The sequence below is a fragment of the Actinia tenebrosa genome, unplaced genomic scaffold, assembly GCF_029948245.1.
Source record: "Actinia tenebrosa isolate PJP-AT-01 unplaced genomic scaffold, QUT_ActTen_1.0 PGA_scaffold17__23_contigs__length_9995812, whole genome shotgun sequence".
NCBI classification, from domain to species: Eukaryota; Metazoa; Cnidaria; class Anthozoa; order Actiniaria; family Actiniidae; genus Actinia; species Actinia tenebrosa.
This window is the reverse complement of record NW_028292577.1, coordinates 1,806,916-1,830,246: the sequence shown is the minus strand read 5'-3', so window position 1 is coordinate 1,830,246 and position 23,331 is coordinate 1,806,916. Positions and strand designations below refer to the sequence as shown.

The 23,331-nt window shown below is 36.4% G+C and overlaps 4 protein-coding genes across 6 annotated transcripts; 2 read left to right on the top strand and 2 right to left on the bottom strand.

Annotated features, from left to right (window-relative positions):
• The first annotated feature begins 37 nt into the window (after positions 1-37).
• Positions 38-7,810, top strand: LOC116299493 (THO complex subunit 6 homolog). Its single transcript, XM_031708153.2, has 14 exons — positions 38-55; positions 163-278; positions 930-994; positions 1,608-1,659; positions 2,275-2,326; positions 2,946-2,986; positions 3,517-3,568; positions 3,956-4,027; positions 4,508-4,610; positions 5,772-5,821; positions 6,205-6,273; positions 6,591-6,704; positions 7,136-7,264; positions 7,521-7,810. Exons 1-14 carry the CDS (start codon positions 38-40, stop codon positions 7,602-7,604), a joined length of 1,017 nt encoding a protein of 338 aa, XP_031564013.1. The 3' UTR covers positions 7,605-7,810.
• Positions 7,811-9,397: 1,587 nt separating this feature from the next.
• LOC116299494 (protein lethal(2)essential for life) lies at positions 9,398-10,060 on the bottom strand. The gene has a single exon (XM_031708154.2). It carries the CDS (start codon positions 10,058-10,060, stop codon positions 9,398-9,400), a length of 663 nt encoding a protein of 220 aa, XP_031564014.1.
• Positions 10,061-12,368: 2,308 nt separating this feature from the next.
• Positions 12,369-14,724, top strand: LOC116299495 (meiosis expressed gene 1 protein homolog). Of its 2 annotated transcripts, none has more exons than XM_031708157.2 (4): positions 12,369-12,434; positions 12,836-12,912; positions 13,073-13,140; positions 14,426-14,724. In XM_031708157.2, the coding sequence occupies exons 2-4, from the start codon at positions 12,837-12,839 to the stop codon at positions 14,549-14,551; spliced, it is 270 nt and encodes an 89-aa protein (XP_031564017.1). In that variant the 5' UTR covers positions 12,369-12,434; position 12,836; the 3' UTR covers positions 14,552-14,724. The 2 variants fall into 2 exon arrangements, with proteins under 2 accessions (XP_031564017.1, XP_031564016.1); XM_031708156.2 differs by having other exon boundaries at positions 12,378-12,481; positions 14,426-14,721.
• A 228-nt stretch (positions 14,725-14,952) lies between these two features.
• On the bottom strand, positions 14,953-22,132 carry LOC116299492 (uncharacterized). Of its 2 annotated transcripts, XM_089031598.1 has the most exons (10): positions 22,037-22,132; positions 21,495-21,648; positions 20,298-20,459; positions 18,927-19,073; positions 18,412-18,587; positions 17,910-18,021; positions 17,096-17,209; positions 16,379-16,513; positions 16,137-16,282; positions 14,953-15,677 (listed from the first exon to the last, which is right to left on the bottom strand). In XM_089031598.1, exons 2-10 carry the CDS (start codon positions 21,639-21,641, stop codon positions 15,611-15,613), a joined length of 1,206 nt encoding a protein of 401 aa, XP_088887724.1. In that variant the 5' UTR covers positions 21,642-21,648; positions 22,037-22,132; the 3' UTR covers positions 14,953-15,610. The 2 variants fall into 2 exon arrangements, with proteins under 2 accessions (XP_088887724.1, XP_031564012.1); XM_031708152.2 differs by lacking the exon at positions 22,037-22,132 and having other exon boundaries at positions 21,495-21,834.
• Between the last annotated feature and the right edge of the window lie 1,199 nt (positions 22,133-23,331).

Genomic DNA, 23,331 nt, shown 5'->3' with positions numbered 1-23,331 from the left:
TTTCTGCTTGGCCAGCGGTAGTACATCAAAAACTAAAATGGCGGCAAATTATGAGGTACTTTTGATAAATACGACCGGATTTCACCTATTTTACTGACAGATTAAGAGGCTTTTGTACCTGTTTTTATGCTAAAGATATTCATTTACTTCCATTCAATTCAGAAACGAATTCTAGCCGAGAGAAAACGAATTCACACAACAGTCTTTGACGTTGCTTTCTCGCCATGTGGAAACTTCTTTGCGGCTTGTAATAACTTTGGCAGCATCGCTGTGTATAGGTAATGTTGTTTGACTTCTTTGAATTAATACTTCTCTATTTTAGTATGAAAGTGTGTTTAGTAGCCTGTGGACTATCCAAAAGGCTTATTGCTATTGAACTATTCATCGTTTCCCCTGACAGTGGCTTCAAATCTTTTTTTTTAAATATTTTTATATTTTGCATATTTCATTATTACATGTAAACATAAATCATTTTATATACTGAATTCATAACACAAAATCTATTATTCTTGAGGTGCAATGCTGTGACTCAAATTTTCTTGAGATATAAAACAGTGAAACAACCGCCATGTTGGTTGATCTCACAAAAGTAGCTAGTAATTAAGGAATACTTTGTTAGCGTCAATCAACATGGCTGCTATGAAGTAACATGCACCACAAGAATTCAAGGTATAAGAGCAAATGAAAACAACAGAATTAGTGTTTATTAGACTATTATCACAATATCTAGAATGCCAGTAAACACATTTACTGTATACTGTATAGGGATAGTGTATGTATGTAGTCACATTCACCAATCTCTGTTATGCCTGAGGTAAAGGTTGATGACCTGGAATGGGGTTAGGGAAATATGTGTCTAGGGTCAAAATGTTACAGCTTTCCCATGGTCATAACATGGATAAGAAATGGTTTTTCCCATATCCATTTAGTTTGTTGTCAGCCCTTGCACAAGATGCCAGTCATCAGAACAGACAACCTATCTTTACTTTTGATGGTAAGCTGCATTAATCAACAGACTTGGTCAATGTGTTGTGAAGCATGGTTTGTAAAAGCAGCAGCAGATTGGATGGTGCATTAAACACCTATCAGTGTCACTTTAATCATTTAGTATGTTTGTGAAGGCTGCAGGGTTAGTGCTTGAAATAGAAAAAATTGTAGCCTGCCATAGAAGGTAAAGGAGCATGGTAAAAGGAGGTCATTCCAGTAAATTTTTCCTCCTGCCATTTTAATATTCATTTGGCAGTGCATCATTATTTTTGCCTGCCAAACCTGACATAATTTAGCCATTGGCAGGCAGCTATTTGGAGCCCTGCAGGGTGGGTTATTGCTCATCGTAAATGCCACATAGACTGGCCACTCACAAGACTAAGCATTACTGCCAGTCAATTGCCGGTCATACAACTAAATTAATTATAGCTTGGTCATACCTCATTTCTGGCTTAACGTTACTGGTCAAAATGACAAGAAAAGCAATAATTCACTTATATGACCAGATATTGCCCAATGACAGGCTGTTATATTAAGCATTCATATCATATTAATAATATTACTGATCTTTGTTATTTATGAACTCATTTTGCTTGTATGATTGTTTCATGTGATATTAGTTGAGGAAGGACCAATATACACACTCTTATCAACTGATACATTTCTAATAAGGTATGTTGTGTCTCACTTCTCTTTGGCATTAACCTGGGTACATCCAAACACGAGACAATGATTGGTTAACTAATTTTTAATTTATTTTATCATTCATTTCTTGCTTAGATTCCTTCATTTATTAGAGCAATGTTTAGCTGCAGAAATATTGTCTTCAAAATTATTGGGATCTCGTTTTTGTTTTTACAAAATGGCTTTTTTACCTGGACATCAAATTATGTTGGAATTGTAGTTTGTTTCAACCCTTTCAATTTCCCCACCCTCCCCTCCCGCTTAAGTGTGGCCCCTTCCACTACCACACCTCACCTCACTCCCACAATAGAAGGAGTCAAATTACTGCTGTAAGTAGGGCAAACAATGATCACAAAATTTGTGGGAAACTTATAAGATGGAGAAAAAAATACTCATGTTTTGAGTTGAAAATCTCACTGAATAAAGCTACTATTTTTCATGAAACATTGAAGTTTTGTTTGTTATTCCAGTTCATTTCCAAATAACAAGATAGCTGCCAATATTGTGAATCCATCTATATTTGCTGTACTTGGCCTTGATCATGACTACAAGATATTTCATTATTTTTAGAATTTTTGAGTTAAAATCGTTTTTCTTTATTAGTGGAGGATCGTCAGAGATCAGTGGATGGAGATGGGATGATATTCTTGAAATGGTAAGGCAGAAAAATCTGAGTTTCAAGCTAACATCTAGTAAACAGCAATACATTCATAACCAATCAAAAAACTAACTCACAGGTTGAACCCTTTAATGGCGTAACCAGCGATCTTGCAGTGGGGGTGCACAGGCAATGATTTGCAGATCCAAAAAAAAAAAGCAGAACCAAAAATAAAGCAGTCAACCAAAAAAATAAAAAAGAAAAGAAAAGGAAAACGAAGAAAAGACAACATTTCCATGCAATTTTAAAGCAAATGGAGATAGATGAGCAGACCTTGAGCTTTTATGGGGGATGCACGTGCACCCTGTGCTCCCCCCTGGTTACGGCCCTGCCCATAAACAAACTCTGGGCTGAGTGAAATCAGGACACTACTAACTCTGACACAGTTTGAACCCAAAAAACAAACTCTTGGCTGATCTAAATTTTGCAGAGGGAGGGAAACAGTAAAACCTGATGAAAAACACCCTTTATCAAGGGATCAAGAGACCCACAAACTCCTAGAGAACCTAGTTTAGAGAGGCAAGTTAGGTACTGCTACAGCCTGGACATTGATTCACATTTAAGTAAACTTTCACTCAAGTGTTGTGTACTTAATTTCCTTTCCATGGCTCACTAGTCTACAACTCCATCTTGGAAACTCTCTCCTCCTCTATCAAAGTAAGTGTACAAGAACTTCATAGAATATGGATAGTATTTACTAAGTTTATTGATTTATAAATAATATTATTTGCTTTGAAATTATTGATTAAAGAAAGTAACTTAGTGACTAGTTACAGGGCTAAAAATAGTGACCTGTCGATGGACAATGTCCAGCCAAAGTTGGCACTTCTCCGGCTTAGCTCTTCTTGACCACTTACATTAACTGGTCAAATGTTTATCAGTCTAAAGTAGCTGAGCATCATGTCTAGTTATGTACAGCCAGTATAAGCCAGTTCATAGTTTAAGAATTGTTTTAGTGCGCATGCAATTTTATCCCAAATTTCTCACCTTCTTTTGTTTAATTAAGAACAAAGAAGGTTAAAAAAAAGAACATGAGAAATTCGGGATAAAATTGCAGGCACACTAAAACAATTCTTAAACTATGAACTGGCTTATTGCTGTAAGTCTAGCCCTGAGTTAATCTGTATACTCATCTTGATCAAGGTTAAAGGTTTTAATTGCTATTCGCACCATCTTTTCCCTGACAGCATTAATCCTTTGGGTGTTTCTGAAACAAATGCTTTGGCATATGACAAAGAGGTATGGTATTCTTTTAGTATTAAGAATTCAAAAATATATTCATTATGATTTAAGATAGAAAAGAACATGTTTCTCAATCTACGGTTATGCTAGAAGCATCGCATAACAATGTAAAATATGAGTCAATGTTCATACAGAGGTTGAATTTTTTTTTAACGGTTGGAATTCATACTGGAAGTCAGAATAAGTGGGGCATGTGCATATCTGACGACCTAAAATCTGGTCTTCCAGTTTGTGTGTTACCAGAGCCTTCGATTTTTTGGTAATAAGAGTCTGGGTACGAGAATGGTACGGAACACAGCTGCCTACAGGTGTTTTGTTAAGGAAGCCTTCTATTTTAAAAATTACTGAATGGTCTGTTCTAATTCTGTGTTTTCTTCATTATAGAATAACACACTTTTTTCAGGCTGTGGTGACAATAATGTTTATACCTGGGATTTAGAAATGGGGATTTGTAAGGTATGTCCTACTGATAATAATTCTTATTATAATCTTTGGCTAAAGGAGGATGTTTACCTAGCATGCTTTCCGTGCCTTGACCAACTATATTATCACACTGAAAAGTCATGTGATCTACTCATTTTCACTTTGCTGTCAATGCACAAACAGATAGTCTTTAAGTGCCTACCCTTTTGACAATATTTTCAGTATGGACTTGACATGGGGTAAGCTGTTGAATGACCTGAAATGACCTTTCATAGTGAAGTTATAAAAGTTTTTCTATGCCATATACTAATGACTGTGATGTATGAGGAAGCATTTATGCTTACTTGTTGTTCCTTGTAATTTGAAACGTTGGCTGCTATTTGAAAACTAACTTGCAATAATTTCTATAAGACCAATGGCTAAATGACATATTTATGTGATGTTGTAATGCCATTGGTTGGCTGTGAGTGACAAGCTACAGGACTAGACATAAAATCTTTTTTACTTTAACAGAACACATTCAAAGGACATGAAGATTATATTCATTGTCTTGCTCTACGTGATACAACTAATGAATGTATCAGTGGATCAGAAGATGGCTCTGTCAGATTCTGGGGTAAGTATGTAGAGGTTATATATACCCTTTCCGAGGTGGATATTAGATTCTGGGGTAAGTATGTAGAGGTTATATACCCTTATTGAGGTGGATATGAGATTCTGGGATAAGTATGTAGAGGTTATATACCCATATCGAGGTGGATATGAGATTCTGGGGTAATTATGTAGAGGTTATATACCCTTACCGAGGTGGATATGTGATACATCAACATGAGGCAAAGCCAAGAGTTGATAAATCACATATCCACCAAGATATGAAATACATAACTACCTTATATCATCATTGGGGAAGTTTCTTAAAACAGGGTTAATAACTAGATATCAACCTTATCAGGATTTGTGGGGTATATTGATAATTAGATACCAACCTGGACATTTGTTTCTTCTATTGAATTGGGTGAATATGAAGAAAATAGTACTACTTTGAAAAAACCAAAATGGCTCTCTGGGGCCAAATTGGTCCTGGAATTTCCAATTTCTTCCATGGTGGGATATGGATATTTTCTGGAACTATGAAATATTATAATTGACAGAGTTAGTTTCTTTTGTTCACTGGCAATCTTTATCATTTTAGCCCAGGCTAAGGCCAAAATGCCAAAATAGAACAATGCCATTTTGGCCCCACAGAAGCCATTTTGGTATGGGTCTATCAGTACTGTTTTGGCCCACTCAACTAGGCCAAATCAGGGGAAAGTCCATATAAGGGGCTAAAACAGTCCCAAAATCAGAGCTAAAAAAATGGCCCCTACCGGTAGTGCCAAAATAGCCCTACTTTAAGGAGGCCACTAGAGGGTCAAAATTTTGACCCCATTTTTGGGGCCAAAACTGCCCTATCCAATTTACTGTGCATGGGGGGTAGGGTAAAAATATTTCTTCCATAGTGAGGTATGGATCTTTAAATGTGGTAAGGCCAAACAAAAAATAAGTGTGTTTCCTGTTGCATGACTTACCCTTATTTTCTTGCCAATTTTTGCCGAGCCTAATATTTTTTCTTTCCCAAGTGCACCACAGGGTTCCCAGTAAGCTCATTTCCACCATTTCATCAATAAAAAAGTCTGACCTACCAACCCCAATTATTTTTCTCATGCAACAGGAAAAACACTTATTTTTTTGTTTGGCCTAAACTGTCAAAAATCATTTCAATATGCCTTTATTTCAGACTGCAGATTAGGTTCCATGACAAACAAGATAGAACCATACAAAGACAAGGTGTGTGTGTACATTTACATATATGGGATACCTGTGGTAGCCCAGTGAAAACCAAGGGTCAAGTTCAATGTATTCTGCAAAATTACAGTTTGATAGCTTGATTCTCAGATGTGATCATCACTGTCACAAAGTATCGTGGATGGTTATGAGAGCAAGTCAATTTCACACAAAAGGCTTTATTTATTTAATTTTTGTCAGATATTGCCTCACTCTCATGTCGACCTGCAATACTTTTGACAGCTATCAAACCATCTCCAAATCAATGTACAAATACTGTACCTATTATTTGTCATTCCTTATATCCTGTTATTTGTATCTGATACTGAAAGGACTTACCAAACTCATTCAACCTTTTTCTTGTATATGTATTTTGCATCTCCCAGAATCTCAACAGACCAAAATATGGTAATTGGATAGGATGTGTTGCAGTAGACTCTAATAAAGAATGGATGGTAAGATCTTTGTATTGTATCATTCAAAATAGGGTCATCTATTCTCAACCTAATATATCTTTTCTGATGAGATGTTACTGCATGGCATCTTGTATAAACCAAGTGCAAGGTCCATACTTTAGGTTAGGCCTGGGATGGGTTGGGGCAGGGGGAATACAGCCCCCCTCTCTCCCTTTTCCCATACTCGCATTCCCCCCCCATTTTTTCTCACACTAGTCTCATCCTTAGCCCCCCTCCCTCTTTAGGGTGGCCCACAGCTCCTGTTTTGGAATGCAAATTGAGCAGTCATAGTCAATGATAATGTATTTTTTTTAAAGGTCTGTGGAGGTGGTCCAAGTCTTTCAGTGTGGCATCTAAGGTCCATGACATGTACTAGTGTTCTAGATACACCTAATTCAGCACAACAGACTGCTTTATTTCATGAAGACACAGTAAGTAACAATGTCCAAGATTAGACTGTATGCAAGGTAGCATGGGCACTGAATTCTTGGGGTGCATGTTACGTCATTGCCGCCATGTTGGTTGACAATTATAACAAAGCATTCCTTATTAGCTTCTCTTATTAGATCAACCAAGATGGCAACTGTTTCATTGTTGTTCATATCTCAAGGGATTTTCAGTCATGTGGTTGCAATCCAACAATTCTGTACCATTTCCATGTAACGTACCTTCACATTATATCTCTCATCTGGGCCCCATATATTAAAAAAAAGAAAAATAACGAAGATCTAAAAAATCTTGGGGGGCTTGACTCTCTCCCCTTTGTACGGACCTGAATTTGCATCTCAAAAATGGTCTTTTCCCCACCCTATCCATCTGATCTTTCAAAGTCTATCCATTGAATATGCATTTTACTTTGTAGGTCATCACAGCAGGTACAGAGGCTTCAGTGTTTCATTGGCAAGTCAACGGAGATCTCAGATCTCAGATCCCCTGTACACCATCTTCCGTTTATGCTCTGAGAGTGAATTCTGCTTCGCCAGAAGGGAAGGTTAGTTTGTATGACTCTTTTCCTTCGCATTAACTAGGATCGTGAGTTCTCTCATTCAATAGAGGGTAAAATCGTCAAGTAGCCACACTCAATTTATGGTTCCAACTCAGACACTATTGCAACAGTTTCTCAGTGGAATGAAAATCTGAAACTTTCGCGAGCTATTTTCAGAACACAGCTAAAAGTTCCAACGTGTAACAGGGCCTTTAGACCAAAACTGAACTTCGTTTCCTTATTTTCTATTTTTTTCCCGTAGATTCTTCTTGTTGGCGGAACGTCATCAAAGATAGACACCTACATCAATTATGGATATAAGGCTTTTTCATTCGATTTTGTCTAATATTTCTGTCATGTATTAGTAGAGTACAAACATTGTAAGTGTGTAACATAAATACCACTAAATACTGCTAAATTATGCTAATCCTATTGTTTTCTATTGTTTAATTAGCACTATTTACTACTAAATAGTGCAAAGTGTTGCCCACTTTTAGTGTTTGTACTCTATTTATCGGAATAAGTAGTAAATATACATTTTTATGTAAAATATTTTTCGTTTTATGATATCGTTATTTCTTATGTTTTTATTTTTTCGTAACGGGATTTTTCACATACGTATCCAAAATAAATTGAAATTTGACGGTACAAACGGTGGTTTCTCTTAAAGACTTTCAAGAAACAAGTCATTATTTCGATTGTTGTATGCTAAAAATACAATAACATTTTATCTAGAAATTTCTAGAAAATACCGATTCCAGAAAGTTCGTTATTCTAGATACTTCCAAAGTAAAAGCTAATTATATGGAAAGTTCTAGAACATATTCTCACGTATTCAAAATAACTCTTGAAAACTTTAGAACTTTCGAAACTTTTTTGAAAGTTGCATTTCAAATATGGAAATCAACTTGTGTAGCCTGTATGAACTTTTCGAAAAAATTCAAGTGGTGTTTTTTATCAAACTTATAGTGTCCACTACTATGGATTATCACTATTTGACAAGCACCATAAGCTCAGTAATGTCACGCAATGTATTTGTGACATTTTGCTTTGCCTGACCTCACGCAATGTCGTAAACACCTTGGTTGATTGAAGACTTTATTTAATGAGGGTAACACGTGTCAGTAATTTTGTTAACTGATGAACTTGTGGCCCTCGAGTTTTTTTTAGCACGGGCACTGAAGATGGTCGTCACCAACGTCTTCAGTAGATCTCTTACGTCCGCTTTATACAGGGTTATTTAATGAAGACAAACGGGTCCTACGGTTTTAAGTCCTTGTTCGAGAAGACTTGAAGGTCTAACCATTTGCAGATATAACCCGGAGATATAAGGCAGCACCTTCTTCTCAGTCATTTTAAGACCCCGAGTGTTGGTCCGGCCGATTCTTGAACCACGAACTGAGCTAACCGGGTGGAGGTTTATGAACCGGGGTTTCGGCAGTCGTACGTGCCAAATGTTAATTTTTTGTTAGATGTAACGACATGCATGACTTATTCGAAGTAAACTGAAACCCTTCAGGAAGTCATACGGAAGACTGATAATATTTTGACATTTCGATGTATTCATAACGTATCAGTCACGCCACTTTATTTCAGCAAAAGCCAAGCAAGCAAAAATTGAAAGCATTGCACACAAATATCAAACGAAACTTTATTCACGTCTATAACCCCTGTTTACAAGCAAGCAAATCTCAACAAACTTTCTTTTCGCTTAATAAAACTAAAAGCTTTTTTTTTGAAACGTAACCTGAGACACGCATCTTCAAAGGCTATTAAATACAATCCACAGATCTGAGATCAATAACATGAACAACTGATTTATTATAAACCCTAATACATGTAATTTTGATATCATGCAATCGTCGTAGCAACTAGAGTGTCTTTTTTTTAATGACTGCTATTAATTAAACGGTGGAACGACAATTCGAGACAGCTAATTTTTCTGTGCGTACACCTGCAAGAACTACTACGACATAGAGACTAACTATCAGCTGAGTATTCAGTACTCTATTAGTACGAAAAAGTTCTACTAGATATGCATAGTTACTGTCAGTAAGTCCTTCTTTAGCACAAAGATACAGGATCAAATTCTTCGTCTGTTGAACCCGCATTCTCAGAGTGGAGAGAGCTTGCCTGTTTTTACTTCTCAGCTCTCATGATTTGGACCTCTCTCTCAGTTGGTTCAGGCAGTTGTTTCCTTGTTGCTTCGATGTGAAGGTGTCCATCCTTGTCCAGATTAGACACGACAGAATCCATGTCTACATCTTTGGGAAGCACGAAGTGGCGATTAATCTTTCTGGAAGCGTAACTGCCCTCTTTTTCTGACTCGTGGCTGGCAGTGATCATCAATTCATTGTTCATAACCTTGACTTTTACTTCTTCAGGAGAAAACTTGCTCACATCCAGGTTGACAGAGAATTTCTTGTCATCCATCTGAGCCACTGGACCGGCTTCAGCTTTCTTTTCCTTTGGCTTTTTGTAGGCCTCGATGTAAAGAACTCCATCAGGAGAAAAACGAGAAGAAACAGATGAAGGATCCACGTCCTCTGGCAGAGGGTAGGCTTGGTGGAGCTCACTGGTCTCGTAGCCAAACTGTCCTTGAGAGCGATGGACTCCATCTACCATCACTTTTCCATCTTCTACTTTTAGTGAGATTTCGTTTGGATCGAAATTCTGCACACCAACAGCAGCAAGGGCCACCTTGTCTTTGTCCTTTCTGTGGTCTGAGTAGTGAGTCCAGCCAAAGAAAGGATCGTCAAATGCTCCAAGTGTCGCTACGAGAAGCTTGTCTGCAAGATCCATTGTAGTATACTGCACTTGTACTTTTACGCTCTCTCTACTGATGAGTTCAGAAAAGTGTTTGTCAGCTGGTGCAGCTCTCTGCTTTATATAGACAGCCTGCAAAATTCTAAAATGTTCTAAATTCGATATATTTTTAGAAACATTACGTAATGTTTCCCCGGAATTTTACTGGTTTTTGGAAACCCTGTTAGACGGACCACTGAAATATCCACGTGCGTGCTCCATAGCACGTTCTACAGTAAAACCCCAAAAATATACGTTTTTACTACATTTTTTGAAGCCCAAAACTCGTTCGTGCCAGTCTTTTGATTAGTATATGTAGCTTACTTTTACCAGTAATTATCGCGATTTATTTTAGAAATCCTAGTAATGAATTTTATGGTATCATTCTGAGATCGATCTGACAGACATCCCAAAAGTTTGACCTATTGTGTTTATGACAGGTTTCTTTTCAATGTAAAAAATTTTAATTCGCTTATTAAATTTATAGTCTCGAAACTTGCGAAACAAATTACAGTGAGGACACTCTAAACACGAATACTTTGTTCTTTTTTACTCCTTTTTTTAACATGCATCCCTTGAGTGAATCATTTAGAAATAAGTTGTCTTTTGATCGCATAGCATATTTGAGTTCAATCCTACTTTTTTAGAGTGTTTGAAGCAGTAAAAAGCTCAGAAAATAAAAATCTGAATAAAGTCAAGTGTTCATGGTTCGAGTGTCTTCACCTATTATCCACAACGCTCTAGAATATTCTAGACAATTTTGAGCAAAATTCAAAATCTGAATGTAAATTTAATTGGACAAAAAGAATTACTGGCGATGATTATGAATTCAAATTGGGGAGCTCGACCACAGAAAAGGGACGAAAATTTGATTTGAAAAAAAAAGCAGTAAAATAATTTTAAAAGGAATTCTAAAGCCGAGGCAGAACTTTCTGGAATATACGAGAAAATTTGCTTGACCTTTCTAGAAATTTCCATTAAAGATAAACGTGACTTCAAATTATCATTTTACAATAAAATACAAATTTCTCGCGTGCTGATTGGTTAAAGCTAACGTCAACGAGTGCGCGCTCTTTCCGTTGGTTGTTTTGATCGCTAAAAATGAGAATTTTTATCGTTTTTGTTATTGTAAAAAAAACTCAAATAGACATCAGTTTTTGATGTGTCTGTCCTCCGTATTGACAACAAATTTCGTCATCACATTGTCAAAGTAGTATGCGGATCCACTCACAGGGAGCCCAATAGCGCAGCGTACTGATTCTAAAAATAGCTTAAAGATTCGGACAAACATTGCATTCTGTTTAACCGCTACGAGGATTATACGAACCGATTTTATTATTTCTACTTAAAGTTACAATAATAACCCATGTAAACTAAGATCAACTGCGATCGGCTGTGAAAATTATCTGCTGAAAGTAACTTGTAAGTTTGTTTGTCCGAATTTCGCCTTTGTCTTCGTTTATATGACGTTACGACTGCGCTGCGCTATTTAGAATAAAGTGAATGGTGGAAATAAAACCGGAAAAATTAAAGAGTAAAAAAATCAATAAAAAATGCACTAGAACATTTTTTTCGCGCGCGCCTTTGTTTTTTCCTTTATAACTAGACCCTGGTTCCAGGGTAAGCTGGGATACCTGGAGGACCTGGAGGACCTGGTTTCAACATGCATGGAGTATTTAGTTGGTTGAGCTTCCAAATCAAGATAACACGTGAACAGCACCTTTGCCCTGATTCGACAGTTGCTTGTCATGGTGTCGAGGGCGCAATGTTGACGTAATGAATTATTATTATCCGCGTATTTGCAATTTGTTGAACGAAGTTGGAAGGTAGCGCGCGCGCCAAGAAAGCCCCATTTATTTTCACCATTCACTTTAATCTAGATTGGGCTCCCTGTGGTCAATCAAGCCTGAATGTCAACACCGTAGAAAATTCCTGATCTAATAAGGGAACCGTTTATATTTTAGCCCAATTCAAATTTGCGTGACGTCACCTAAAATAGTACTACTCTACTCTGACGTCACCTACTCTAAACATTTCTAAACGAATTTCAAAATTTTAACCACATATTTACATCATAGCAACTATAAATCATTTCGAAGAACAATCTTATGATTCACTGTTGTATGTATGTACTTTATGTATGTATGTTGAAAAACAAACATTTTAGCGGTCACCCTGTGTTTTCAAGTCATCTCATGGTTTCCGTTTCCATGCCAATCAGCATAATAATTTATTCATTTGTTATGTGGTTGTCATGACAACTAAACGCTCCCGTGCTATTTGAACCAATCAGGAGCGGACTAGTGAACGTATTTGACGTCGCGTAGCGTTCTTTTATAAACAGTTGATTTGAAACCTTCTAAAATACAAGGTACGTTGGTCTCGTCTAGATCTTAGAAAATATTCCCGTTTTATAATGTAAGTATCTAAGATAAAGTAATCTAATCGAATTGATAAATTTACTAAAAAATGAAATAATTCTGAGTTGGTTCGATTTCACCTTTCTGTTCAAACAGTCAGTAGTTTGCATTTTTGTTCTCAATCTTTTTCTTTAGTTTAATATTTCATAGATAAGCTAAGACTTAATGTTCATTAGACTTAAACTAGATGTAAAAACTTATTTCCATCTAAAGTTTTTTATTAATGGTTTTTCTGTGACTTTAACCTTTGTTCAGCGTTGAAGTGAAGCTATATTTTTCGGTTCTCAGTATATTTTAGTTGTTTGCTTGCTTTTATTTCTGATTTTTTCCTTATTTCTTCCTGTCGATACAGGATGGCAGCAGCAGTAACACAAGCAAAACCCAAATCTGTATCAAGACCTAAACACTGGTCAGAAGAAGTTGAAGAAGGTAAAAGAAGCAAAACTGTAATTGTAAGCTTCTTGGTGAACTGGAAAACTTAACAGCTGTTGTCAAAGATTAAATTAGGCCATTTGAATTTTTGGCCCATAACATATAAGGCCCTAGAAGGATTGAATAAATAAAGCTCATATTGTTTTTCCCTTTTTAGCTTATAGATTTCAAATAGCTGGATACAGAGACGAAGTAGAATATGAAGTAGTAAAAGGAAGGTCTGCTGTAAGTATAAAGTTTAAGCTTAATGCTTGTGAGCTCATGGGGATATAAATATAAAGTGGAACATTTTCATTTATTTACTTTCTTTTGGCCAATATCTATTACAATTATGATGCTTTTAAAATGATAATCGAAAGAAAACCTTTTCTTATTTGCCTACTAAGTTTAGTAACTGCCATTCAGTGAAAATTGAAAGAAACAAATGATAAGAATTCCCTTTTATTCCTTTTCAAAATACATGAAAAACAAAAACATAAGCTATTATGTATTAATTACTCTTAAAAAACAACTTGGAATTGATTCCTTGGCCTGATTTATTGTAAATATTTACTAGTCTAAGAGTAAAGACAACCCTTCAGATAATGTATTATTCAGCTAGTAATCATGGCCTTGTCTCCTATATATGCCATCTCTGTTAATTTAGAGTCCTTTTGAGTTGCATCACACACTTCTAGCTAGTTATGATAAAGGAGAGGACACTTTCTAGCAATGGCAGACTGAGCTGGCCAAGTATTTTCGATAACTATGTTGCCTTGGAAACCTTGTGTTAGTGACATTGCTCGTGTCGTATTATGCTCCACTGGGAAGTATGCGTATATATATATATATATTGACTCAGTGGCAGAGTTCACATGTTTATGAAAGTTGCAGTAAAACAACTTGCAAAACAAATGCTTATTTGAGAAATCATTCAATTCACCTTTTCGGTGCTAGCCATCACGGGGCTTTAAATTCTTTTATATTGTGTTATGGTCACCAAAAAAAATCAGACATTGTTCTCGAATTTCCGTACAAATGTACTGACTCTGAATGAACTATTTACTTGGTTAATGTTTAGTTAGTTCTCTAAATACAAGTAAATAATCATTTTTCTAGCTTGATTGAAGCTTTTCTTACTGCTGTTAAGATAGCTAACTAAAGCAATCTACCTAAATTTTCTCTTTAAAGTCAGTGAATTTGTATGGGAATCCGAGAACAATGTCCGAACTTTTTGGTGATCGTAACACAATCCAAGCTAGAGCCGAAAAGGTTAATTAACTAGCCTCTAATCTACTGGAAACTCTCACCTTTGCCACAGAAAGGGCTCCTGTAGAGATATCCTAGTGAGAGGTGGTTTCTTGTAGATCATTTTCACAGGAAGCCTTTCTTCAGTTAATTTCCATTTTGGTGATCTAGATTCCTTTGAAGAGGCCATAATCATAAACCCTTAGGACTTATGTTAAATTGATTCCAAAAATCATGTACAAATCTTTTTATCTGCTTTATAAAGTTTTCAATCTCTCTGCAGGATCGCTGGCCTCACAACAATTATGTTAAAAAGCTCCAAAGAAAAGATGGTTATTTTATATACTTTGATAAAACAAGAGAATGTGCTGACAAAGATGTCAACAAGTGCAAAATGTATGGATATTAGCTGACAACCTTTAAACAATTGGAAGAGTTTAACCATAAAATGAGTAAAGGGACACACTTTATTCATATCATCAGTCACACCATTACCATTTTACGTGCTTAATATTAAACTTTAGTCTTACTCTTTCATTGCATAAATAAATATTTAAAAAAGGGTGAATTATAAGTACCAAGCAATAGTAGTTTTCTAGTATTTAAGATCATAAGTTAAGAGATCTAGAATATGAAGAACATTACAAATTAATTTTTATATAAAACTATATTAAAAAATTCCATTCCACCCTCCTTTTTGTTGTCATTTTTAAATAACATTAATAATTATTTCTTCCATGAAATTACCTCAATTTTTTACAGCTTCATATTTATGAGTAGATTAAATAAACTAAATCTCTTAAATATTGAATGTAAATTTGTAGATATTTTAATCAGAAATTCAACTATTAAATCGTTTTTAATAAATGGGTTTTACATGTTTTTCATTCATGTCTCTCAGATATTTCCTATGATTACCTGTTCAATCTAATTGAAGTGGTTAAAATATTTCATAAAATAACTGTTATGAATGTCGCACTCTGATTGGTTTGGAGCGCGTGCTTTATGAGAGCACATTGCACGCGTGTGCACTTTCCGGTGCTTCATTCCTATCTATTATTGTAATTTGTATTTTATAAAAGAAATAAAAAACTATCTTGCTGTGCTGTGTGCAGTCATAAAGCATGCAGGGGTTGGCAGAACACTTGAGAAGTGTCCAGAAGCACTCCGCTACCTGTCGTGCTTCTCCTAACACTTCTCTCGTGTTCTGCCAACCCCTGCATGCTTTATGACAGCGCATAGCATGCGCGCACATTTTCTATTTCTTCATTTACTCCCACAAAGGAATAATGTCAAACCATTTAGTACATCTGCAGTAAATATTTTTACACAGTGTTTAAAATTCCTTCCCCTGAAAATTTTGAAATATTGATTTTAGCAAAGTTCAAGTAAGATTTTAGTATGCTTCAGTAATTTTTGTTGAATGCAGCAGTTATCATTCTTTGGTCCCTTTCAAGGATTGGAAAGATCAGGGAATCTTCTCCAAAGCTTGTTGAATGTCCTTTTTAAGATCATCAACATGTTCAAGCCCAATACTAGAAGGCAAAGGAAAAACTGTTCAAAATTTTATCTTATAAGATTTAGGTGAGGGTCTGATGGGACAACACTTCCCTTTTAGTTTGGGATCCATTTTCTTGGAACGCACCTTTTCTTGCTCAAACCTTCCCCAGAATGCATGAAATAGCATTTACCGAAACTGTTTATTGAGACCTCCTTGTGTTTCACATAGTCGGCTTGGTAAGAATTGTCTGACGTCAAATAATGTTTTCAGCACCCTCTTTCTCATACTTGCTGCCGTACCCTGCGAGCAGAGGTTTTTCTCCCCAACCAAAAAATGTGCCAATTAGGTGGGAGGGGGTACATAAGACCAAAAATGAAAAAGCAAACACAGCAGTGAAAAACCAAATTTCAACAAACAGTTTACAACTACTGAGCTTGTATAATGTTTGGAACTACTAAACATTAAGGTTGCAGATATTAGCATCATAGCTCACCTTATTCTGACAAGAGAGTCTTTAATTCCTCCCTCTTCTTTCATTTCTGGCGTCATATATTTGTCAGTATGCGTCATAACAGACACCACTTCAGCAAGACTGTCTGTCCCTCCAAGTGATACAGCAAGTTTAATTACCTTCAGACTCTATTTATTTATAAACAGAGAATCAATACAAATATTGCAATAAATTGGAATCACTTCATTATTGCAGATGTCTAGGAATCTGTTAAATGTCATTACCTCAACAAATGTGGTAGCTTCAGCTAATCCACCTTTGACTTCAAAACACAACATGCCACCAAAATGTTTCATCTGCTTCTTCGCCAAACTGTGATGAGGATGAGTCGACAAACCAGGATAATGCACAGTGGTTACCTGGAAATAAGTATATGGGGCCATTAAAATGAATAATTAGTTTCACAGGTGCTTTAAGTACTGTTTAATAAACGAGCAGGAGTGTTTTATCGCGTATAAAACACGAGGCGTAGCCGAGTGGTTTTAGACCCGATAAAACACGATCTGCGAGTTTATTGAACGGCTTAGAAAACTCATGATGTATGTTCTCATATTGTACTGAATTCTTTACGAAATGAACCAAGTTTGATAGAGAAAATCCAAGTTAAAGTTTATGCAAATGAAGACGAATCTACATGAGATATAAAATCACCTCCATGGTCATGATTTCCATTGTGTTTTCCTCATGAATTACTAATGAGTTTTCTAAAGGTTTTTAAAAAAATCCTTGTTGCTTCTGAACTCGAATTTTCAAAAACTTGAGTGACGTTATCCAGAAAAAAATTTATTATTTTATCTATAAAGGGCAAAATTGTTGACCAAAAACATGATGTGCAAATTAAGACAGATTGAGTGCCCAATTGCAAGCTAGAACCTTAGTTGCCTACATTATGATAAAAAAGCTAAATAAGCATTAGTTTATTATTGAAGCTTGCAAACAACCTTTGGATGGTTTTGAAGGAATGATGCTATATCCATGGCATTAGCAGAGTGTCTCTCCATACGAACATGCAGGGTTTTGATACCACGCAGTAACAGAAAACCATCGAAAGGAGACTGAAATTGAAAAAAAAAATTATATGGTACCAGTCTAGAGGCTTTGCACCCTTGCATGATGACAGCCATGACACAGGAAGCACAACGATGGATTTATTCAAGTGTATTCTTTTCCCCTTGGAAACTGAATTCTTTCTCATGTAAAGCAGATTAAACAAGATTCACTTATTACTGCCTCCTGTCATCATGTGATGGTGCAAAGCTTCTATTTTAACTTGCAGAATGATATACTAGAGTACTGCTGGTTAAGTTTGTTTATCAAAGATTTTTTTAATCAGACAACAAAGATATCTCTCTAAGCTGCAGCATGTTCAAAATTCTGCAGCCTATGCCATCTAATAACGGGGACTCGCTGTAATGAACACGCTACTCCTTCACTTAAGGCTGTTCATTGGTACCTATTAAATCCCAGTCAATTTTTAAGATTCTACTTCTGACCTATAAAATACTTCATAATCTGTACCCTCATACATGTCTTCTATTCTCCAAGCCCGATGCTCTACCCATCCTATAACCGCTCTTTCCTAGAGCCTCAGACTTCACTCCACACTTAAAAATTGTTCAATGCTTCTCTAGCTCTCACTCATTCTCTCATTCACTCATTCACTCGTTCACTCATTCACTCGTTCACTCATTATGATTATGATTATGATTATGATTATGATTATGATTATGATTATGATTATATAAAGGCACTTACCAGGCACCCACCCAAAATCTTTTGTGTATCATGAATCTTATGTGCAAGTTCAGGAGTAGCAGCTGTAATAGCACCTGCTATGATGTCACTGTGACCACCAATGTACTTTGAGCTGAAAATTAAACACTGAAATTAAAAGTTCTACTAGAAAGAAAGAGGTGCTTTGCATACTGCTACATCACTGGATCTGCAGTTTGATCTTTATGTAAAAGATGATAATCTAGACTGTTACCTGTAGTCCCTTTCACAATCCTCCATCCAGTATCAGTCAATAGCAGAATATAATCATATCTTATCATTGATTTCCCATCCTCCTCACAATCATCCAAAAAGTGCCCTGCAGTACTCAATAACGAGTTTGAATATCAAAGTTCTTATATATGCGCATCTTGACCAGAAATCTCAATTTTTTACTGTATGTACAAGACTCAGAATGAAAGACAACAAGTAAGTCCTTGATGGTTGACATATTTTAAATACTTGTGAACTTAAAAATTATTACCAGCTATGAATGACTACATCCACTCCATGTCGGACTGGATTCTGAATGAATGGAGATGCAAAAGTGCTATCTACCATGGTTACAATATTTCTCCCAAAGCTTTTTCCCAGCCGGCCAAATTCCTCTAGGTCAAGAATAGTCATCATTGGGTTACAAGGTGTCTCACCATATAAAACCTGAAGAGGAAAATTAATTCAAGCAGACTAAACTATCAATGGTCTCAGAAAACAGGAGGGGGTGGAATACATACAAGAGAAGTGGAGGGGTTCTTAATCATTTTTTTACGGCGCATGCATTCGCAATCAAGCAAAACATAGTCATTATCACATAGCGTTAAATATAATCTTCACTGCCCCCCCACCCAAAGATTTTTGCAGTGCCCCCCAAAGATTTTTAGCTTCTGCCACCCCTGCAAATATACATGAGTTACAGAAAATAGTTAAGAATATGTTTTATTGTCTGGTGTTCCTGTGTAGGTGCAAACGATGTTATTTAAATATTACATGTACACATACCTTAGTATTTTCTTTAACAGCATCTTTGTAGGCTTGAATAATATCCGCAGTCTTCCCTGCATCTATCAAGCTAACTTCTATGCCATACATTGGCAGCAAATTCTTTATCAGATGTAGAGTTCCACTGTATACAACTTTGGGTGCCACCTAGTACGAAGGAAAAATATTTTCTTTATTCATAATCTCAATTGGTGAAATGACTTTCAAAGGCCTTCCAAGGGAAAAGGACCACAACCTTGCTTAATGTCCTGGGGGTGTGGATAGGGATACCGGATTGTCAGTTTACTAATTTTTAGGTCAATATTATGGCCAGCGCTTGTAAAATTATTATCAGTTAACAGACAATTATTGTCTGTTAACTGATAATAATTTTACAAGCGCTGGCCATAATATTGACCAAAGCAATAAAATATCAGTTAACTGTTAACTAATAATTTTAGGTTATTTGTCAGTTAACTACTATTTTTTTTGGCCAATTGCCAGTTAACTATACTAACCCAATTGGCACCCTCTTATAAGGCTGGAAACTTATATAATTTTTGGCACCTCAGACTGAGGGCTTATTATAGAAGGGGGGTTTAACAGAAGCTTGGGCTTAATCACCGCCCTAACCAGGACTTTTACAGGGAGGGTGCACATCGAATAAAATCAGACCATTGTTTGTTTTTTATTACCAACTCAGTGGTGTAACTAGGGATCTTGCAGGGAGGTGCACAGGCAATAATTTGCAGAACCAAAAAAAAAAAAAAAGTAACCAAAAGAAAGCAGAACCAAAAAAAAGGAGATGGATGAGCGGACCTTAAGCTTTTATGGGGGGGGTGCACGTGCACCCTGTGCTCCCCCCTAATTACAGCCCTGTTAATAGAGGAAGTATCGTAATTTGCACAAGAGAGAGAGCTCTGAAGTTTCTATAAACATGGAACATTAACAACTCTGACCAGCCATAGATGCTTGATACAGCCATTTTGGCAGGGGAAATTATTAAGTGGTCTAATAAATTTAGATTTGTGACACCCCTGAAGTTGTACCAAATACATAAGTACCTAAAAGGTTCGACAAACATCCCCCCTATTTTCAATCGTACCCCCCTGGCACTGCCTTCAATCCACCTTGGGACAAAAATTAAAGTTTGATCATTATATATTGTGTAGTTCCAGGAATTATCCATTACCCCCACTGAGCAGACGTACTCCCCCCTATTCCCGGGAATTTCAATTTTCTTCCATATAAATTCTGTAATTATTGTTTTTTTTCCCTCTGAACCCCCACCCCCCCAAATTCCAAATTCCTCTATGGGGGGTGGGGGTATGGATAATTTCTAGAACTACACATTATCCTTGACATCAAATGATTATGAAAAAATTACGCTACCACATGATCACCAGCATGAAGAGTAGCTAGCAAAGCCGTAGAAATAGCAGCCATTCCTGAAGAGAACATCATTGTCCCTGCTCCACCCTCAAGTTTATTCAATGCTTGTGCTGCTGCTTCTACTGTAGGATTATTCCATCGCGTGTAGAAATATCCTTCATCCTTAAAATAAGAATAAGTTAGGCTTATAATTATATATCATGTACCTGCCTTGCATTATTTTTCAAATATTTTGGGAAAGTTCCTGTTATGTTGCAGTTTTTCAACTTTTCCTTACTTTAAAAGAAAACAAAAAACAAAACAAACAATTTTCCAAATGCAGACACTCCAGCATCCAGCCTTTATCTCTTTGATACCAATTTTTTCCAAGAAGTAAATGAAAAAAACTTGATTTAAAATTTTTAATATATTTCCATGTAAATTGTATACTTTGGAGAGGCATGTCAATAATGATCATTACGTAATAACATGACAGGAATAACTCGACCCTGTGAGCAGAGTCTCCTTTTAACTCCTTCTCTTGCCCATAGAGGAGTTAAAAAGGAGACTCTGCTCGCAGGGTCGAGTTATTCCCAACCAAGGAAAGTATAGACAAACATATTAGTGGTTATATATGGTCACGCAAATTCACAAAAGAAAGTAGGCAACCAATCTGTTCACATGGTATAACATAAAACTTCACCTTCTCACCAACTGGGCATAGCAAGATCTCAATTATAGGAGGAGGGGGGGACAATGTACCATTTGTATGCCAAATGCCTAGAGCAAACTTTTTTTGGGAAGGCACGTGCCCCTCGTCCCCCCCCCCCCCCCCCCCCCCCCCCCCCCCCCCCTCCATATGATAGTGCTTCTCACTAAATAACATTGAAGTGTTCTATTTATTTCTGGTGTCGGTTTTAACAGAGCTGCTCGTTTTAAGAGGAATACGGTCACGTAACCTGTTAGTTCAAAGTGGCCTAAAACCAGTTAGAACCCTGTAGATTGCCCTCAGCCTTTTTACCTGGAACGACACACCCAAAGTTTTTTCTGCACGATAAATTCCAAATTGATCTAAGAGAAGCCATGCCCTGCAGACTATATATGATCAGCCCAGAGGTTGTTTCAGGGTTCCATCTGAGAGTTAGCCATGCCCTGACTATGATCAGCACATGGTTCGATAAAAGTTTCATTAACATCATGGATCTATCTAAAGCATACCTTGCTTTCAGCCAGACCACATGCATGCTCAACCGTTCCAGTCTTGAATGTTGATGATGCGTAGATGGGCACACAAATAGGCTGTGGCTGCTCTGAATGCTGCCACTGATGTGCTGCGGCCGTTGTTTCAAAGTGCCGATCATTCATTCTTAACCTGAAAAACGTTTAGCTCTATTTGATGTTTGGTTTATCGCAGTGGCTATTCGTATGGTAGCCGTGCGCCGACTTGTATTTGCTATTTGGCAGTCAAAACTAGCATAAATTAAGCTATAATAAATATTTATGATGTGCAATTGCTGATGACACTCTAAAAGTTTGATTTCTTAAATTAAGAAGAAAACTCTTATTTTAAGGTCCCCAGATAAGAAGTAAGAAGCTCTTATTTCAAATTCTGGAATTTATCAAAATGAGGAATGTAAAACTCTCAATACAAGAGAATTAAATATCTAAGTTTGATATATCGATTCTCTTATATTAAGAAATCAATCATCTTAATATTAGAAGATTAGGTATCTCAATTGTAGATTTTTACAACAACTCACGTAAATAACACATTCTGATTGGCTGAGAGCTATGATCACTAAGAGGACAGACACATGGATGACGTAATGTTTTTGAAAACAAGACTCGCCGGTAGGATTTTATCGTAAGGACTGTGATTTTGCGAATTTATTTTGCTAATAAAAGTCGACAATGGAACCAGAAGAGGAACCAAACTTTGAAATTAATCTTGCTGATAGTCTTGCCGACGAATATTTAGTTCTGGAGGCAGAAAAGATAGAGGAAGACGTGAAAAATTCATCTCGCTTTGCAACTTGCGAAGAAAAAGACTTGAATGAGCTTGTACAGTCTGAGATGGCCATTAACTCCATTCCAGAGTCGATCTTCAATGGCTGCTCCATCCAGAACGTGAATGTCTATGTTGTCAAGCGAAATTGACATTGCTTTTCTTAGCTGAACTTATTAGTAAGCTTCGTTTTTTAGAACCTTTGAGTTCTGACTCAAACTCTTTTCGACTTAGCTAAAAAAGTCATTTATAAGTAAATGTCAAAAGTTTTGACCAATAGCAAGCATTCTTTCACAGTGGCTGTCAAAGAACTGTCAAAATTAGCCAATCACAGTGTAGGAAGTTTGGTTGTGAAATGTTGACGTGTTTTATGAAAAAACGTTTGTAAGTCATAAAATAACCTTTGAAGTTTTCAAAAGTAAATAACCGAAAAACCTTCGTCTTACTTCTGTACTCTGTCCTCTAATGATCATGAAAACTAACTATCTTAGCGAAAATATTCAAAAGCTCACAATAATCGGAGCTGTTTGGTCTATCGCCTTGCTTTCCTTGAATGACAAATTTTCGAAAAACTTTTCGCTTATTTTATTTTGTAAACATTTCGCAGTTTGTTGTAAAAAACAGATCGCACATAGATTTCCATTGTCTGTCCTCTTATTGATCATAGATGACGTCTTAAAATGTTCAAAACTTTACAGTGAAACCACTCGCTGCGCTCGTGGTTCCACTTTAGTTTTGAACATTTTAAGACGTCATCTATGATCAATAAGAGGACAGACAATGGAAATCTATGTGCGATTTGTTAAATCTATTCTCTGGTATTGAGAAATGTAGCATCTCAATATTAGAAGATTAGGTATCTCAATTGTAGATATCTATTCTCTGGTATTGAGAAATGTAGCATCTTGATATTAGAAGATTAGGTATCTCAATTGTAGATATCTATTCTCTGGTATTGAGAAATGTAGGGCCAGGAAATATTAGCATCAAGTGAAATCAGTCATCCTAAAGTATAGTAGAAATTATGCGTTCGGTGTGTATATATCAAAT

Coding starts and splice junctions, on each gene's coding strand:
- LOC116299493 (XM_031708153.2), top strand. Junction 279..929: donor GGCAGCATCGCTGTGTATAG/GTAATGTTGTTT, acceptor ATATCCATTTAG/TTTGTTGTCAGCCCTTGCAC. Junction 3,569..3,955: donor CTTTGGCATATGACAAAGAG/GTATGGTATTCT, acceptor TCTTCATTATAG/AATAACACACTTTTTTCAGG.
- LOC116299494 (XM_031708154.2), bottom strand. CDS start 10,060: ATGGATCTTGCAGACAAGCTTCTCGTAGCGACACTTGGAGCATTTGAC.
- LOC116299495 (XM_031708156.2), top strand. Junction 12,913..13,072: donor GTCAGAAGAAGTTGAAGAAG/GTAAAAGAAGCA, acceptor TTCCCTTTTTAG/CTTATAGATTTCAAATAGCT. Junction 13,141..14,425: donor TAGTAAAAGGAAGGTCTGCT/GTAAGTATAAAG, acceptor ATCTCTCTGCAG/GATCGCTGGCCTCACAACAA.
- LOC116299492 (XM_089031598.1), bottom strand. CDS start 21,641: ATGAATGATCGGCACTTTGAAACAACGGCCGCAGCACATCAGTGGCAG. Junction 19,074..20,297: donor TTCATGCTGGTGATCATGTG/GTAGCGTAATTT, acceptor CCTTCGTACTAG/GTGGCACCCAAAGTTGTATA. Junction 18,588..18,926: donor CTGTTAAAGAAAATACTAAG/GTATGTGTACAT, acceptor TTTCCTCTTCAG/GTTTTATATGGTGAGACACC.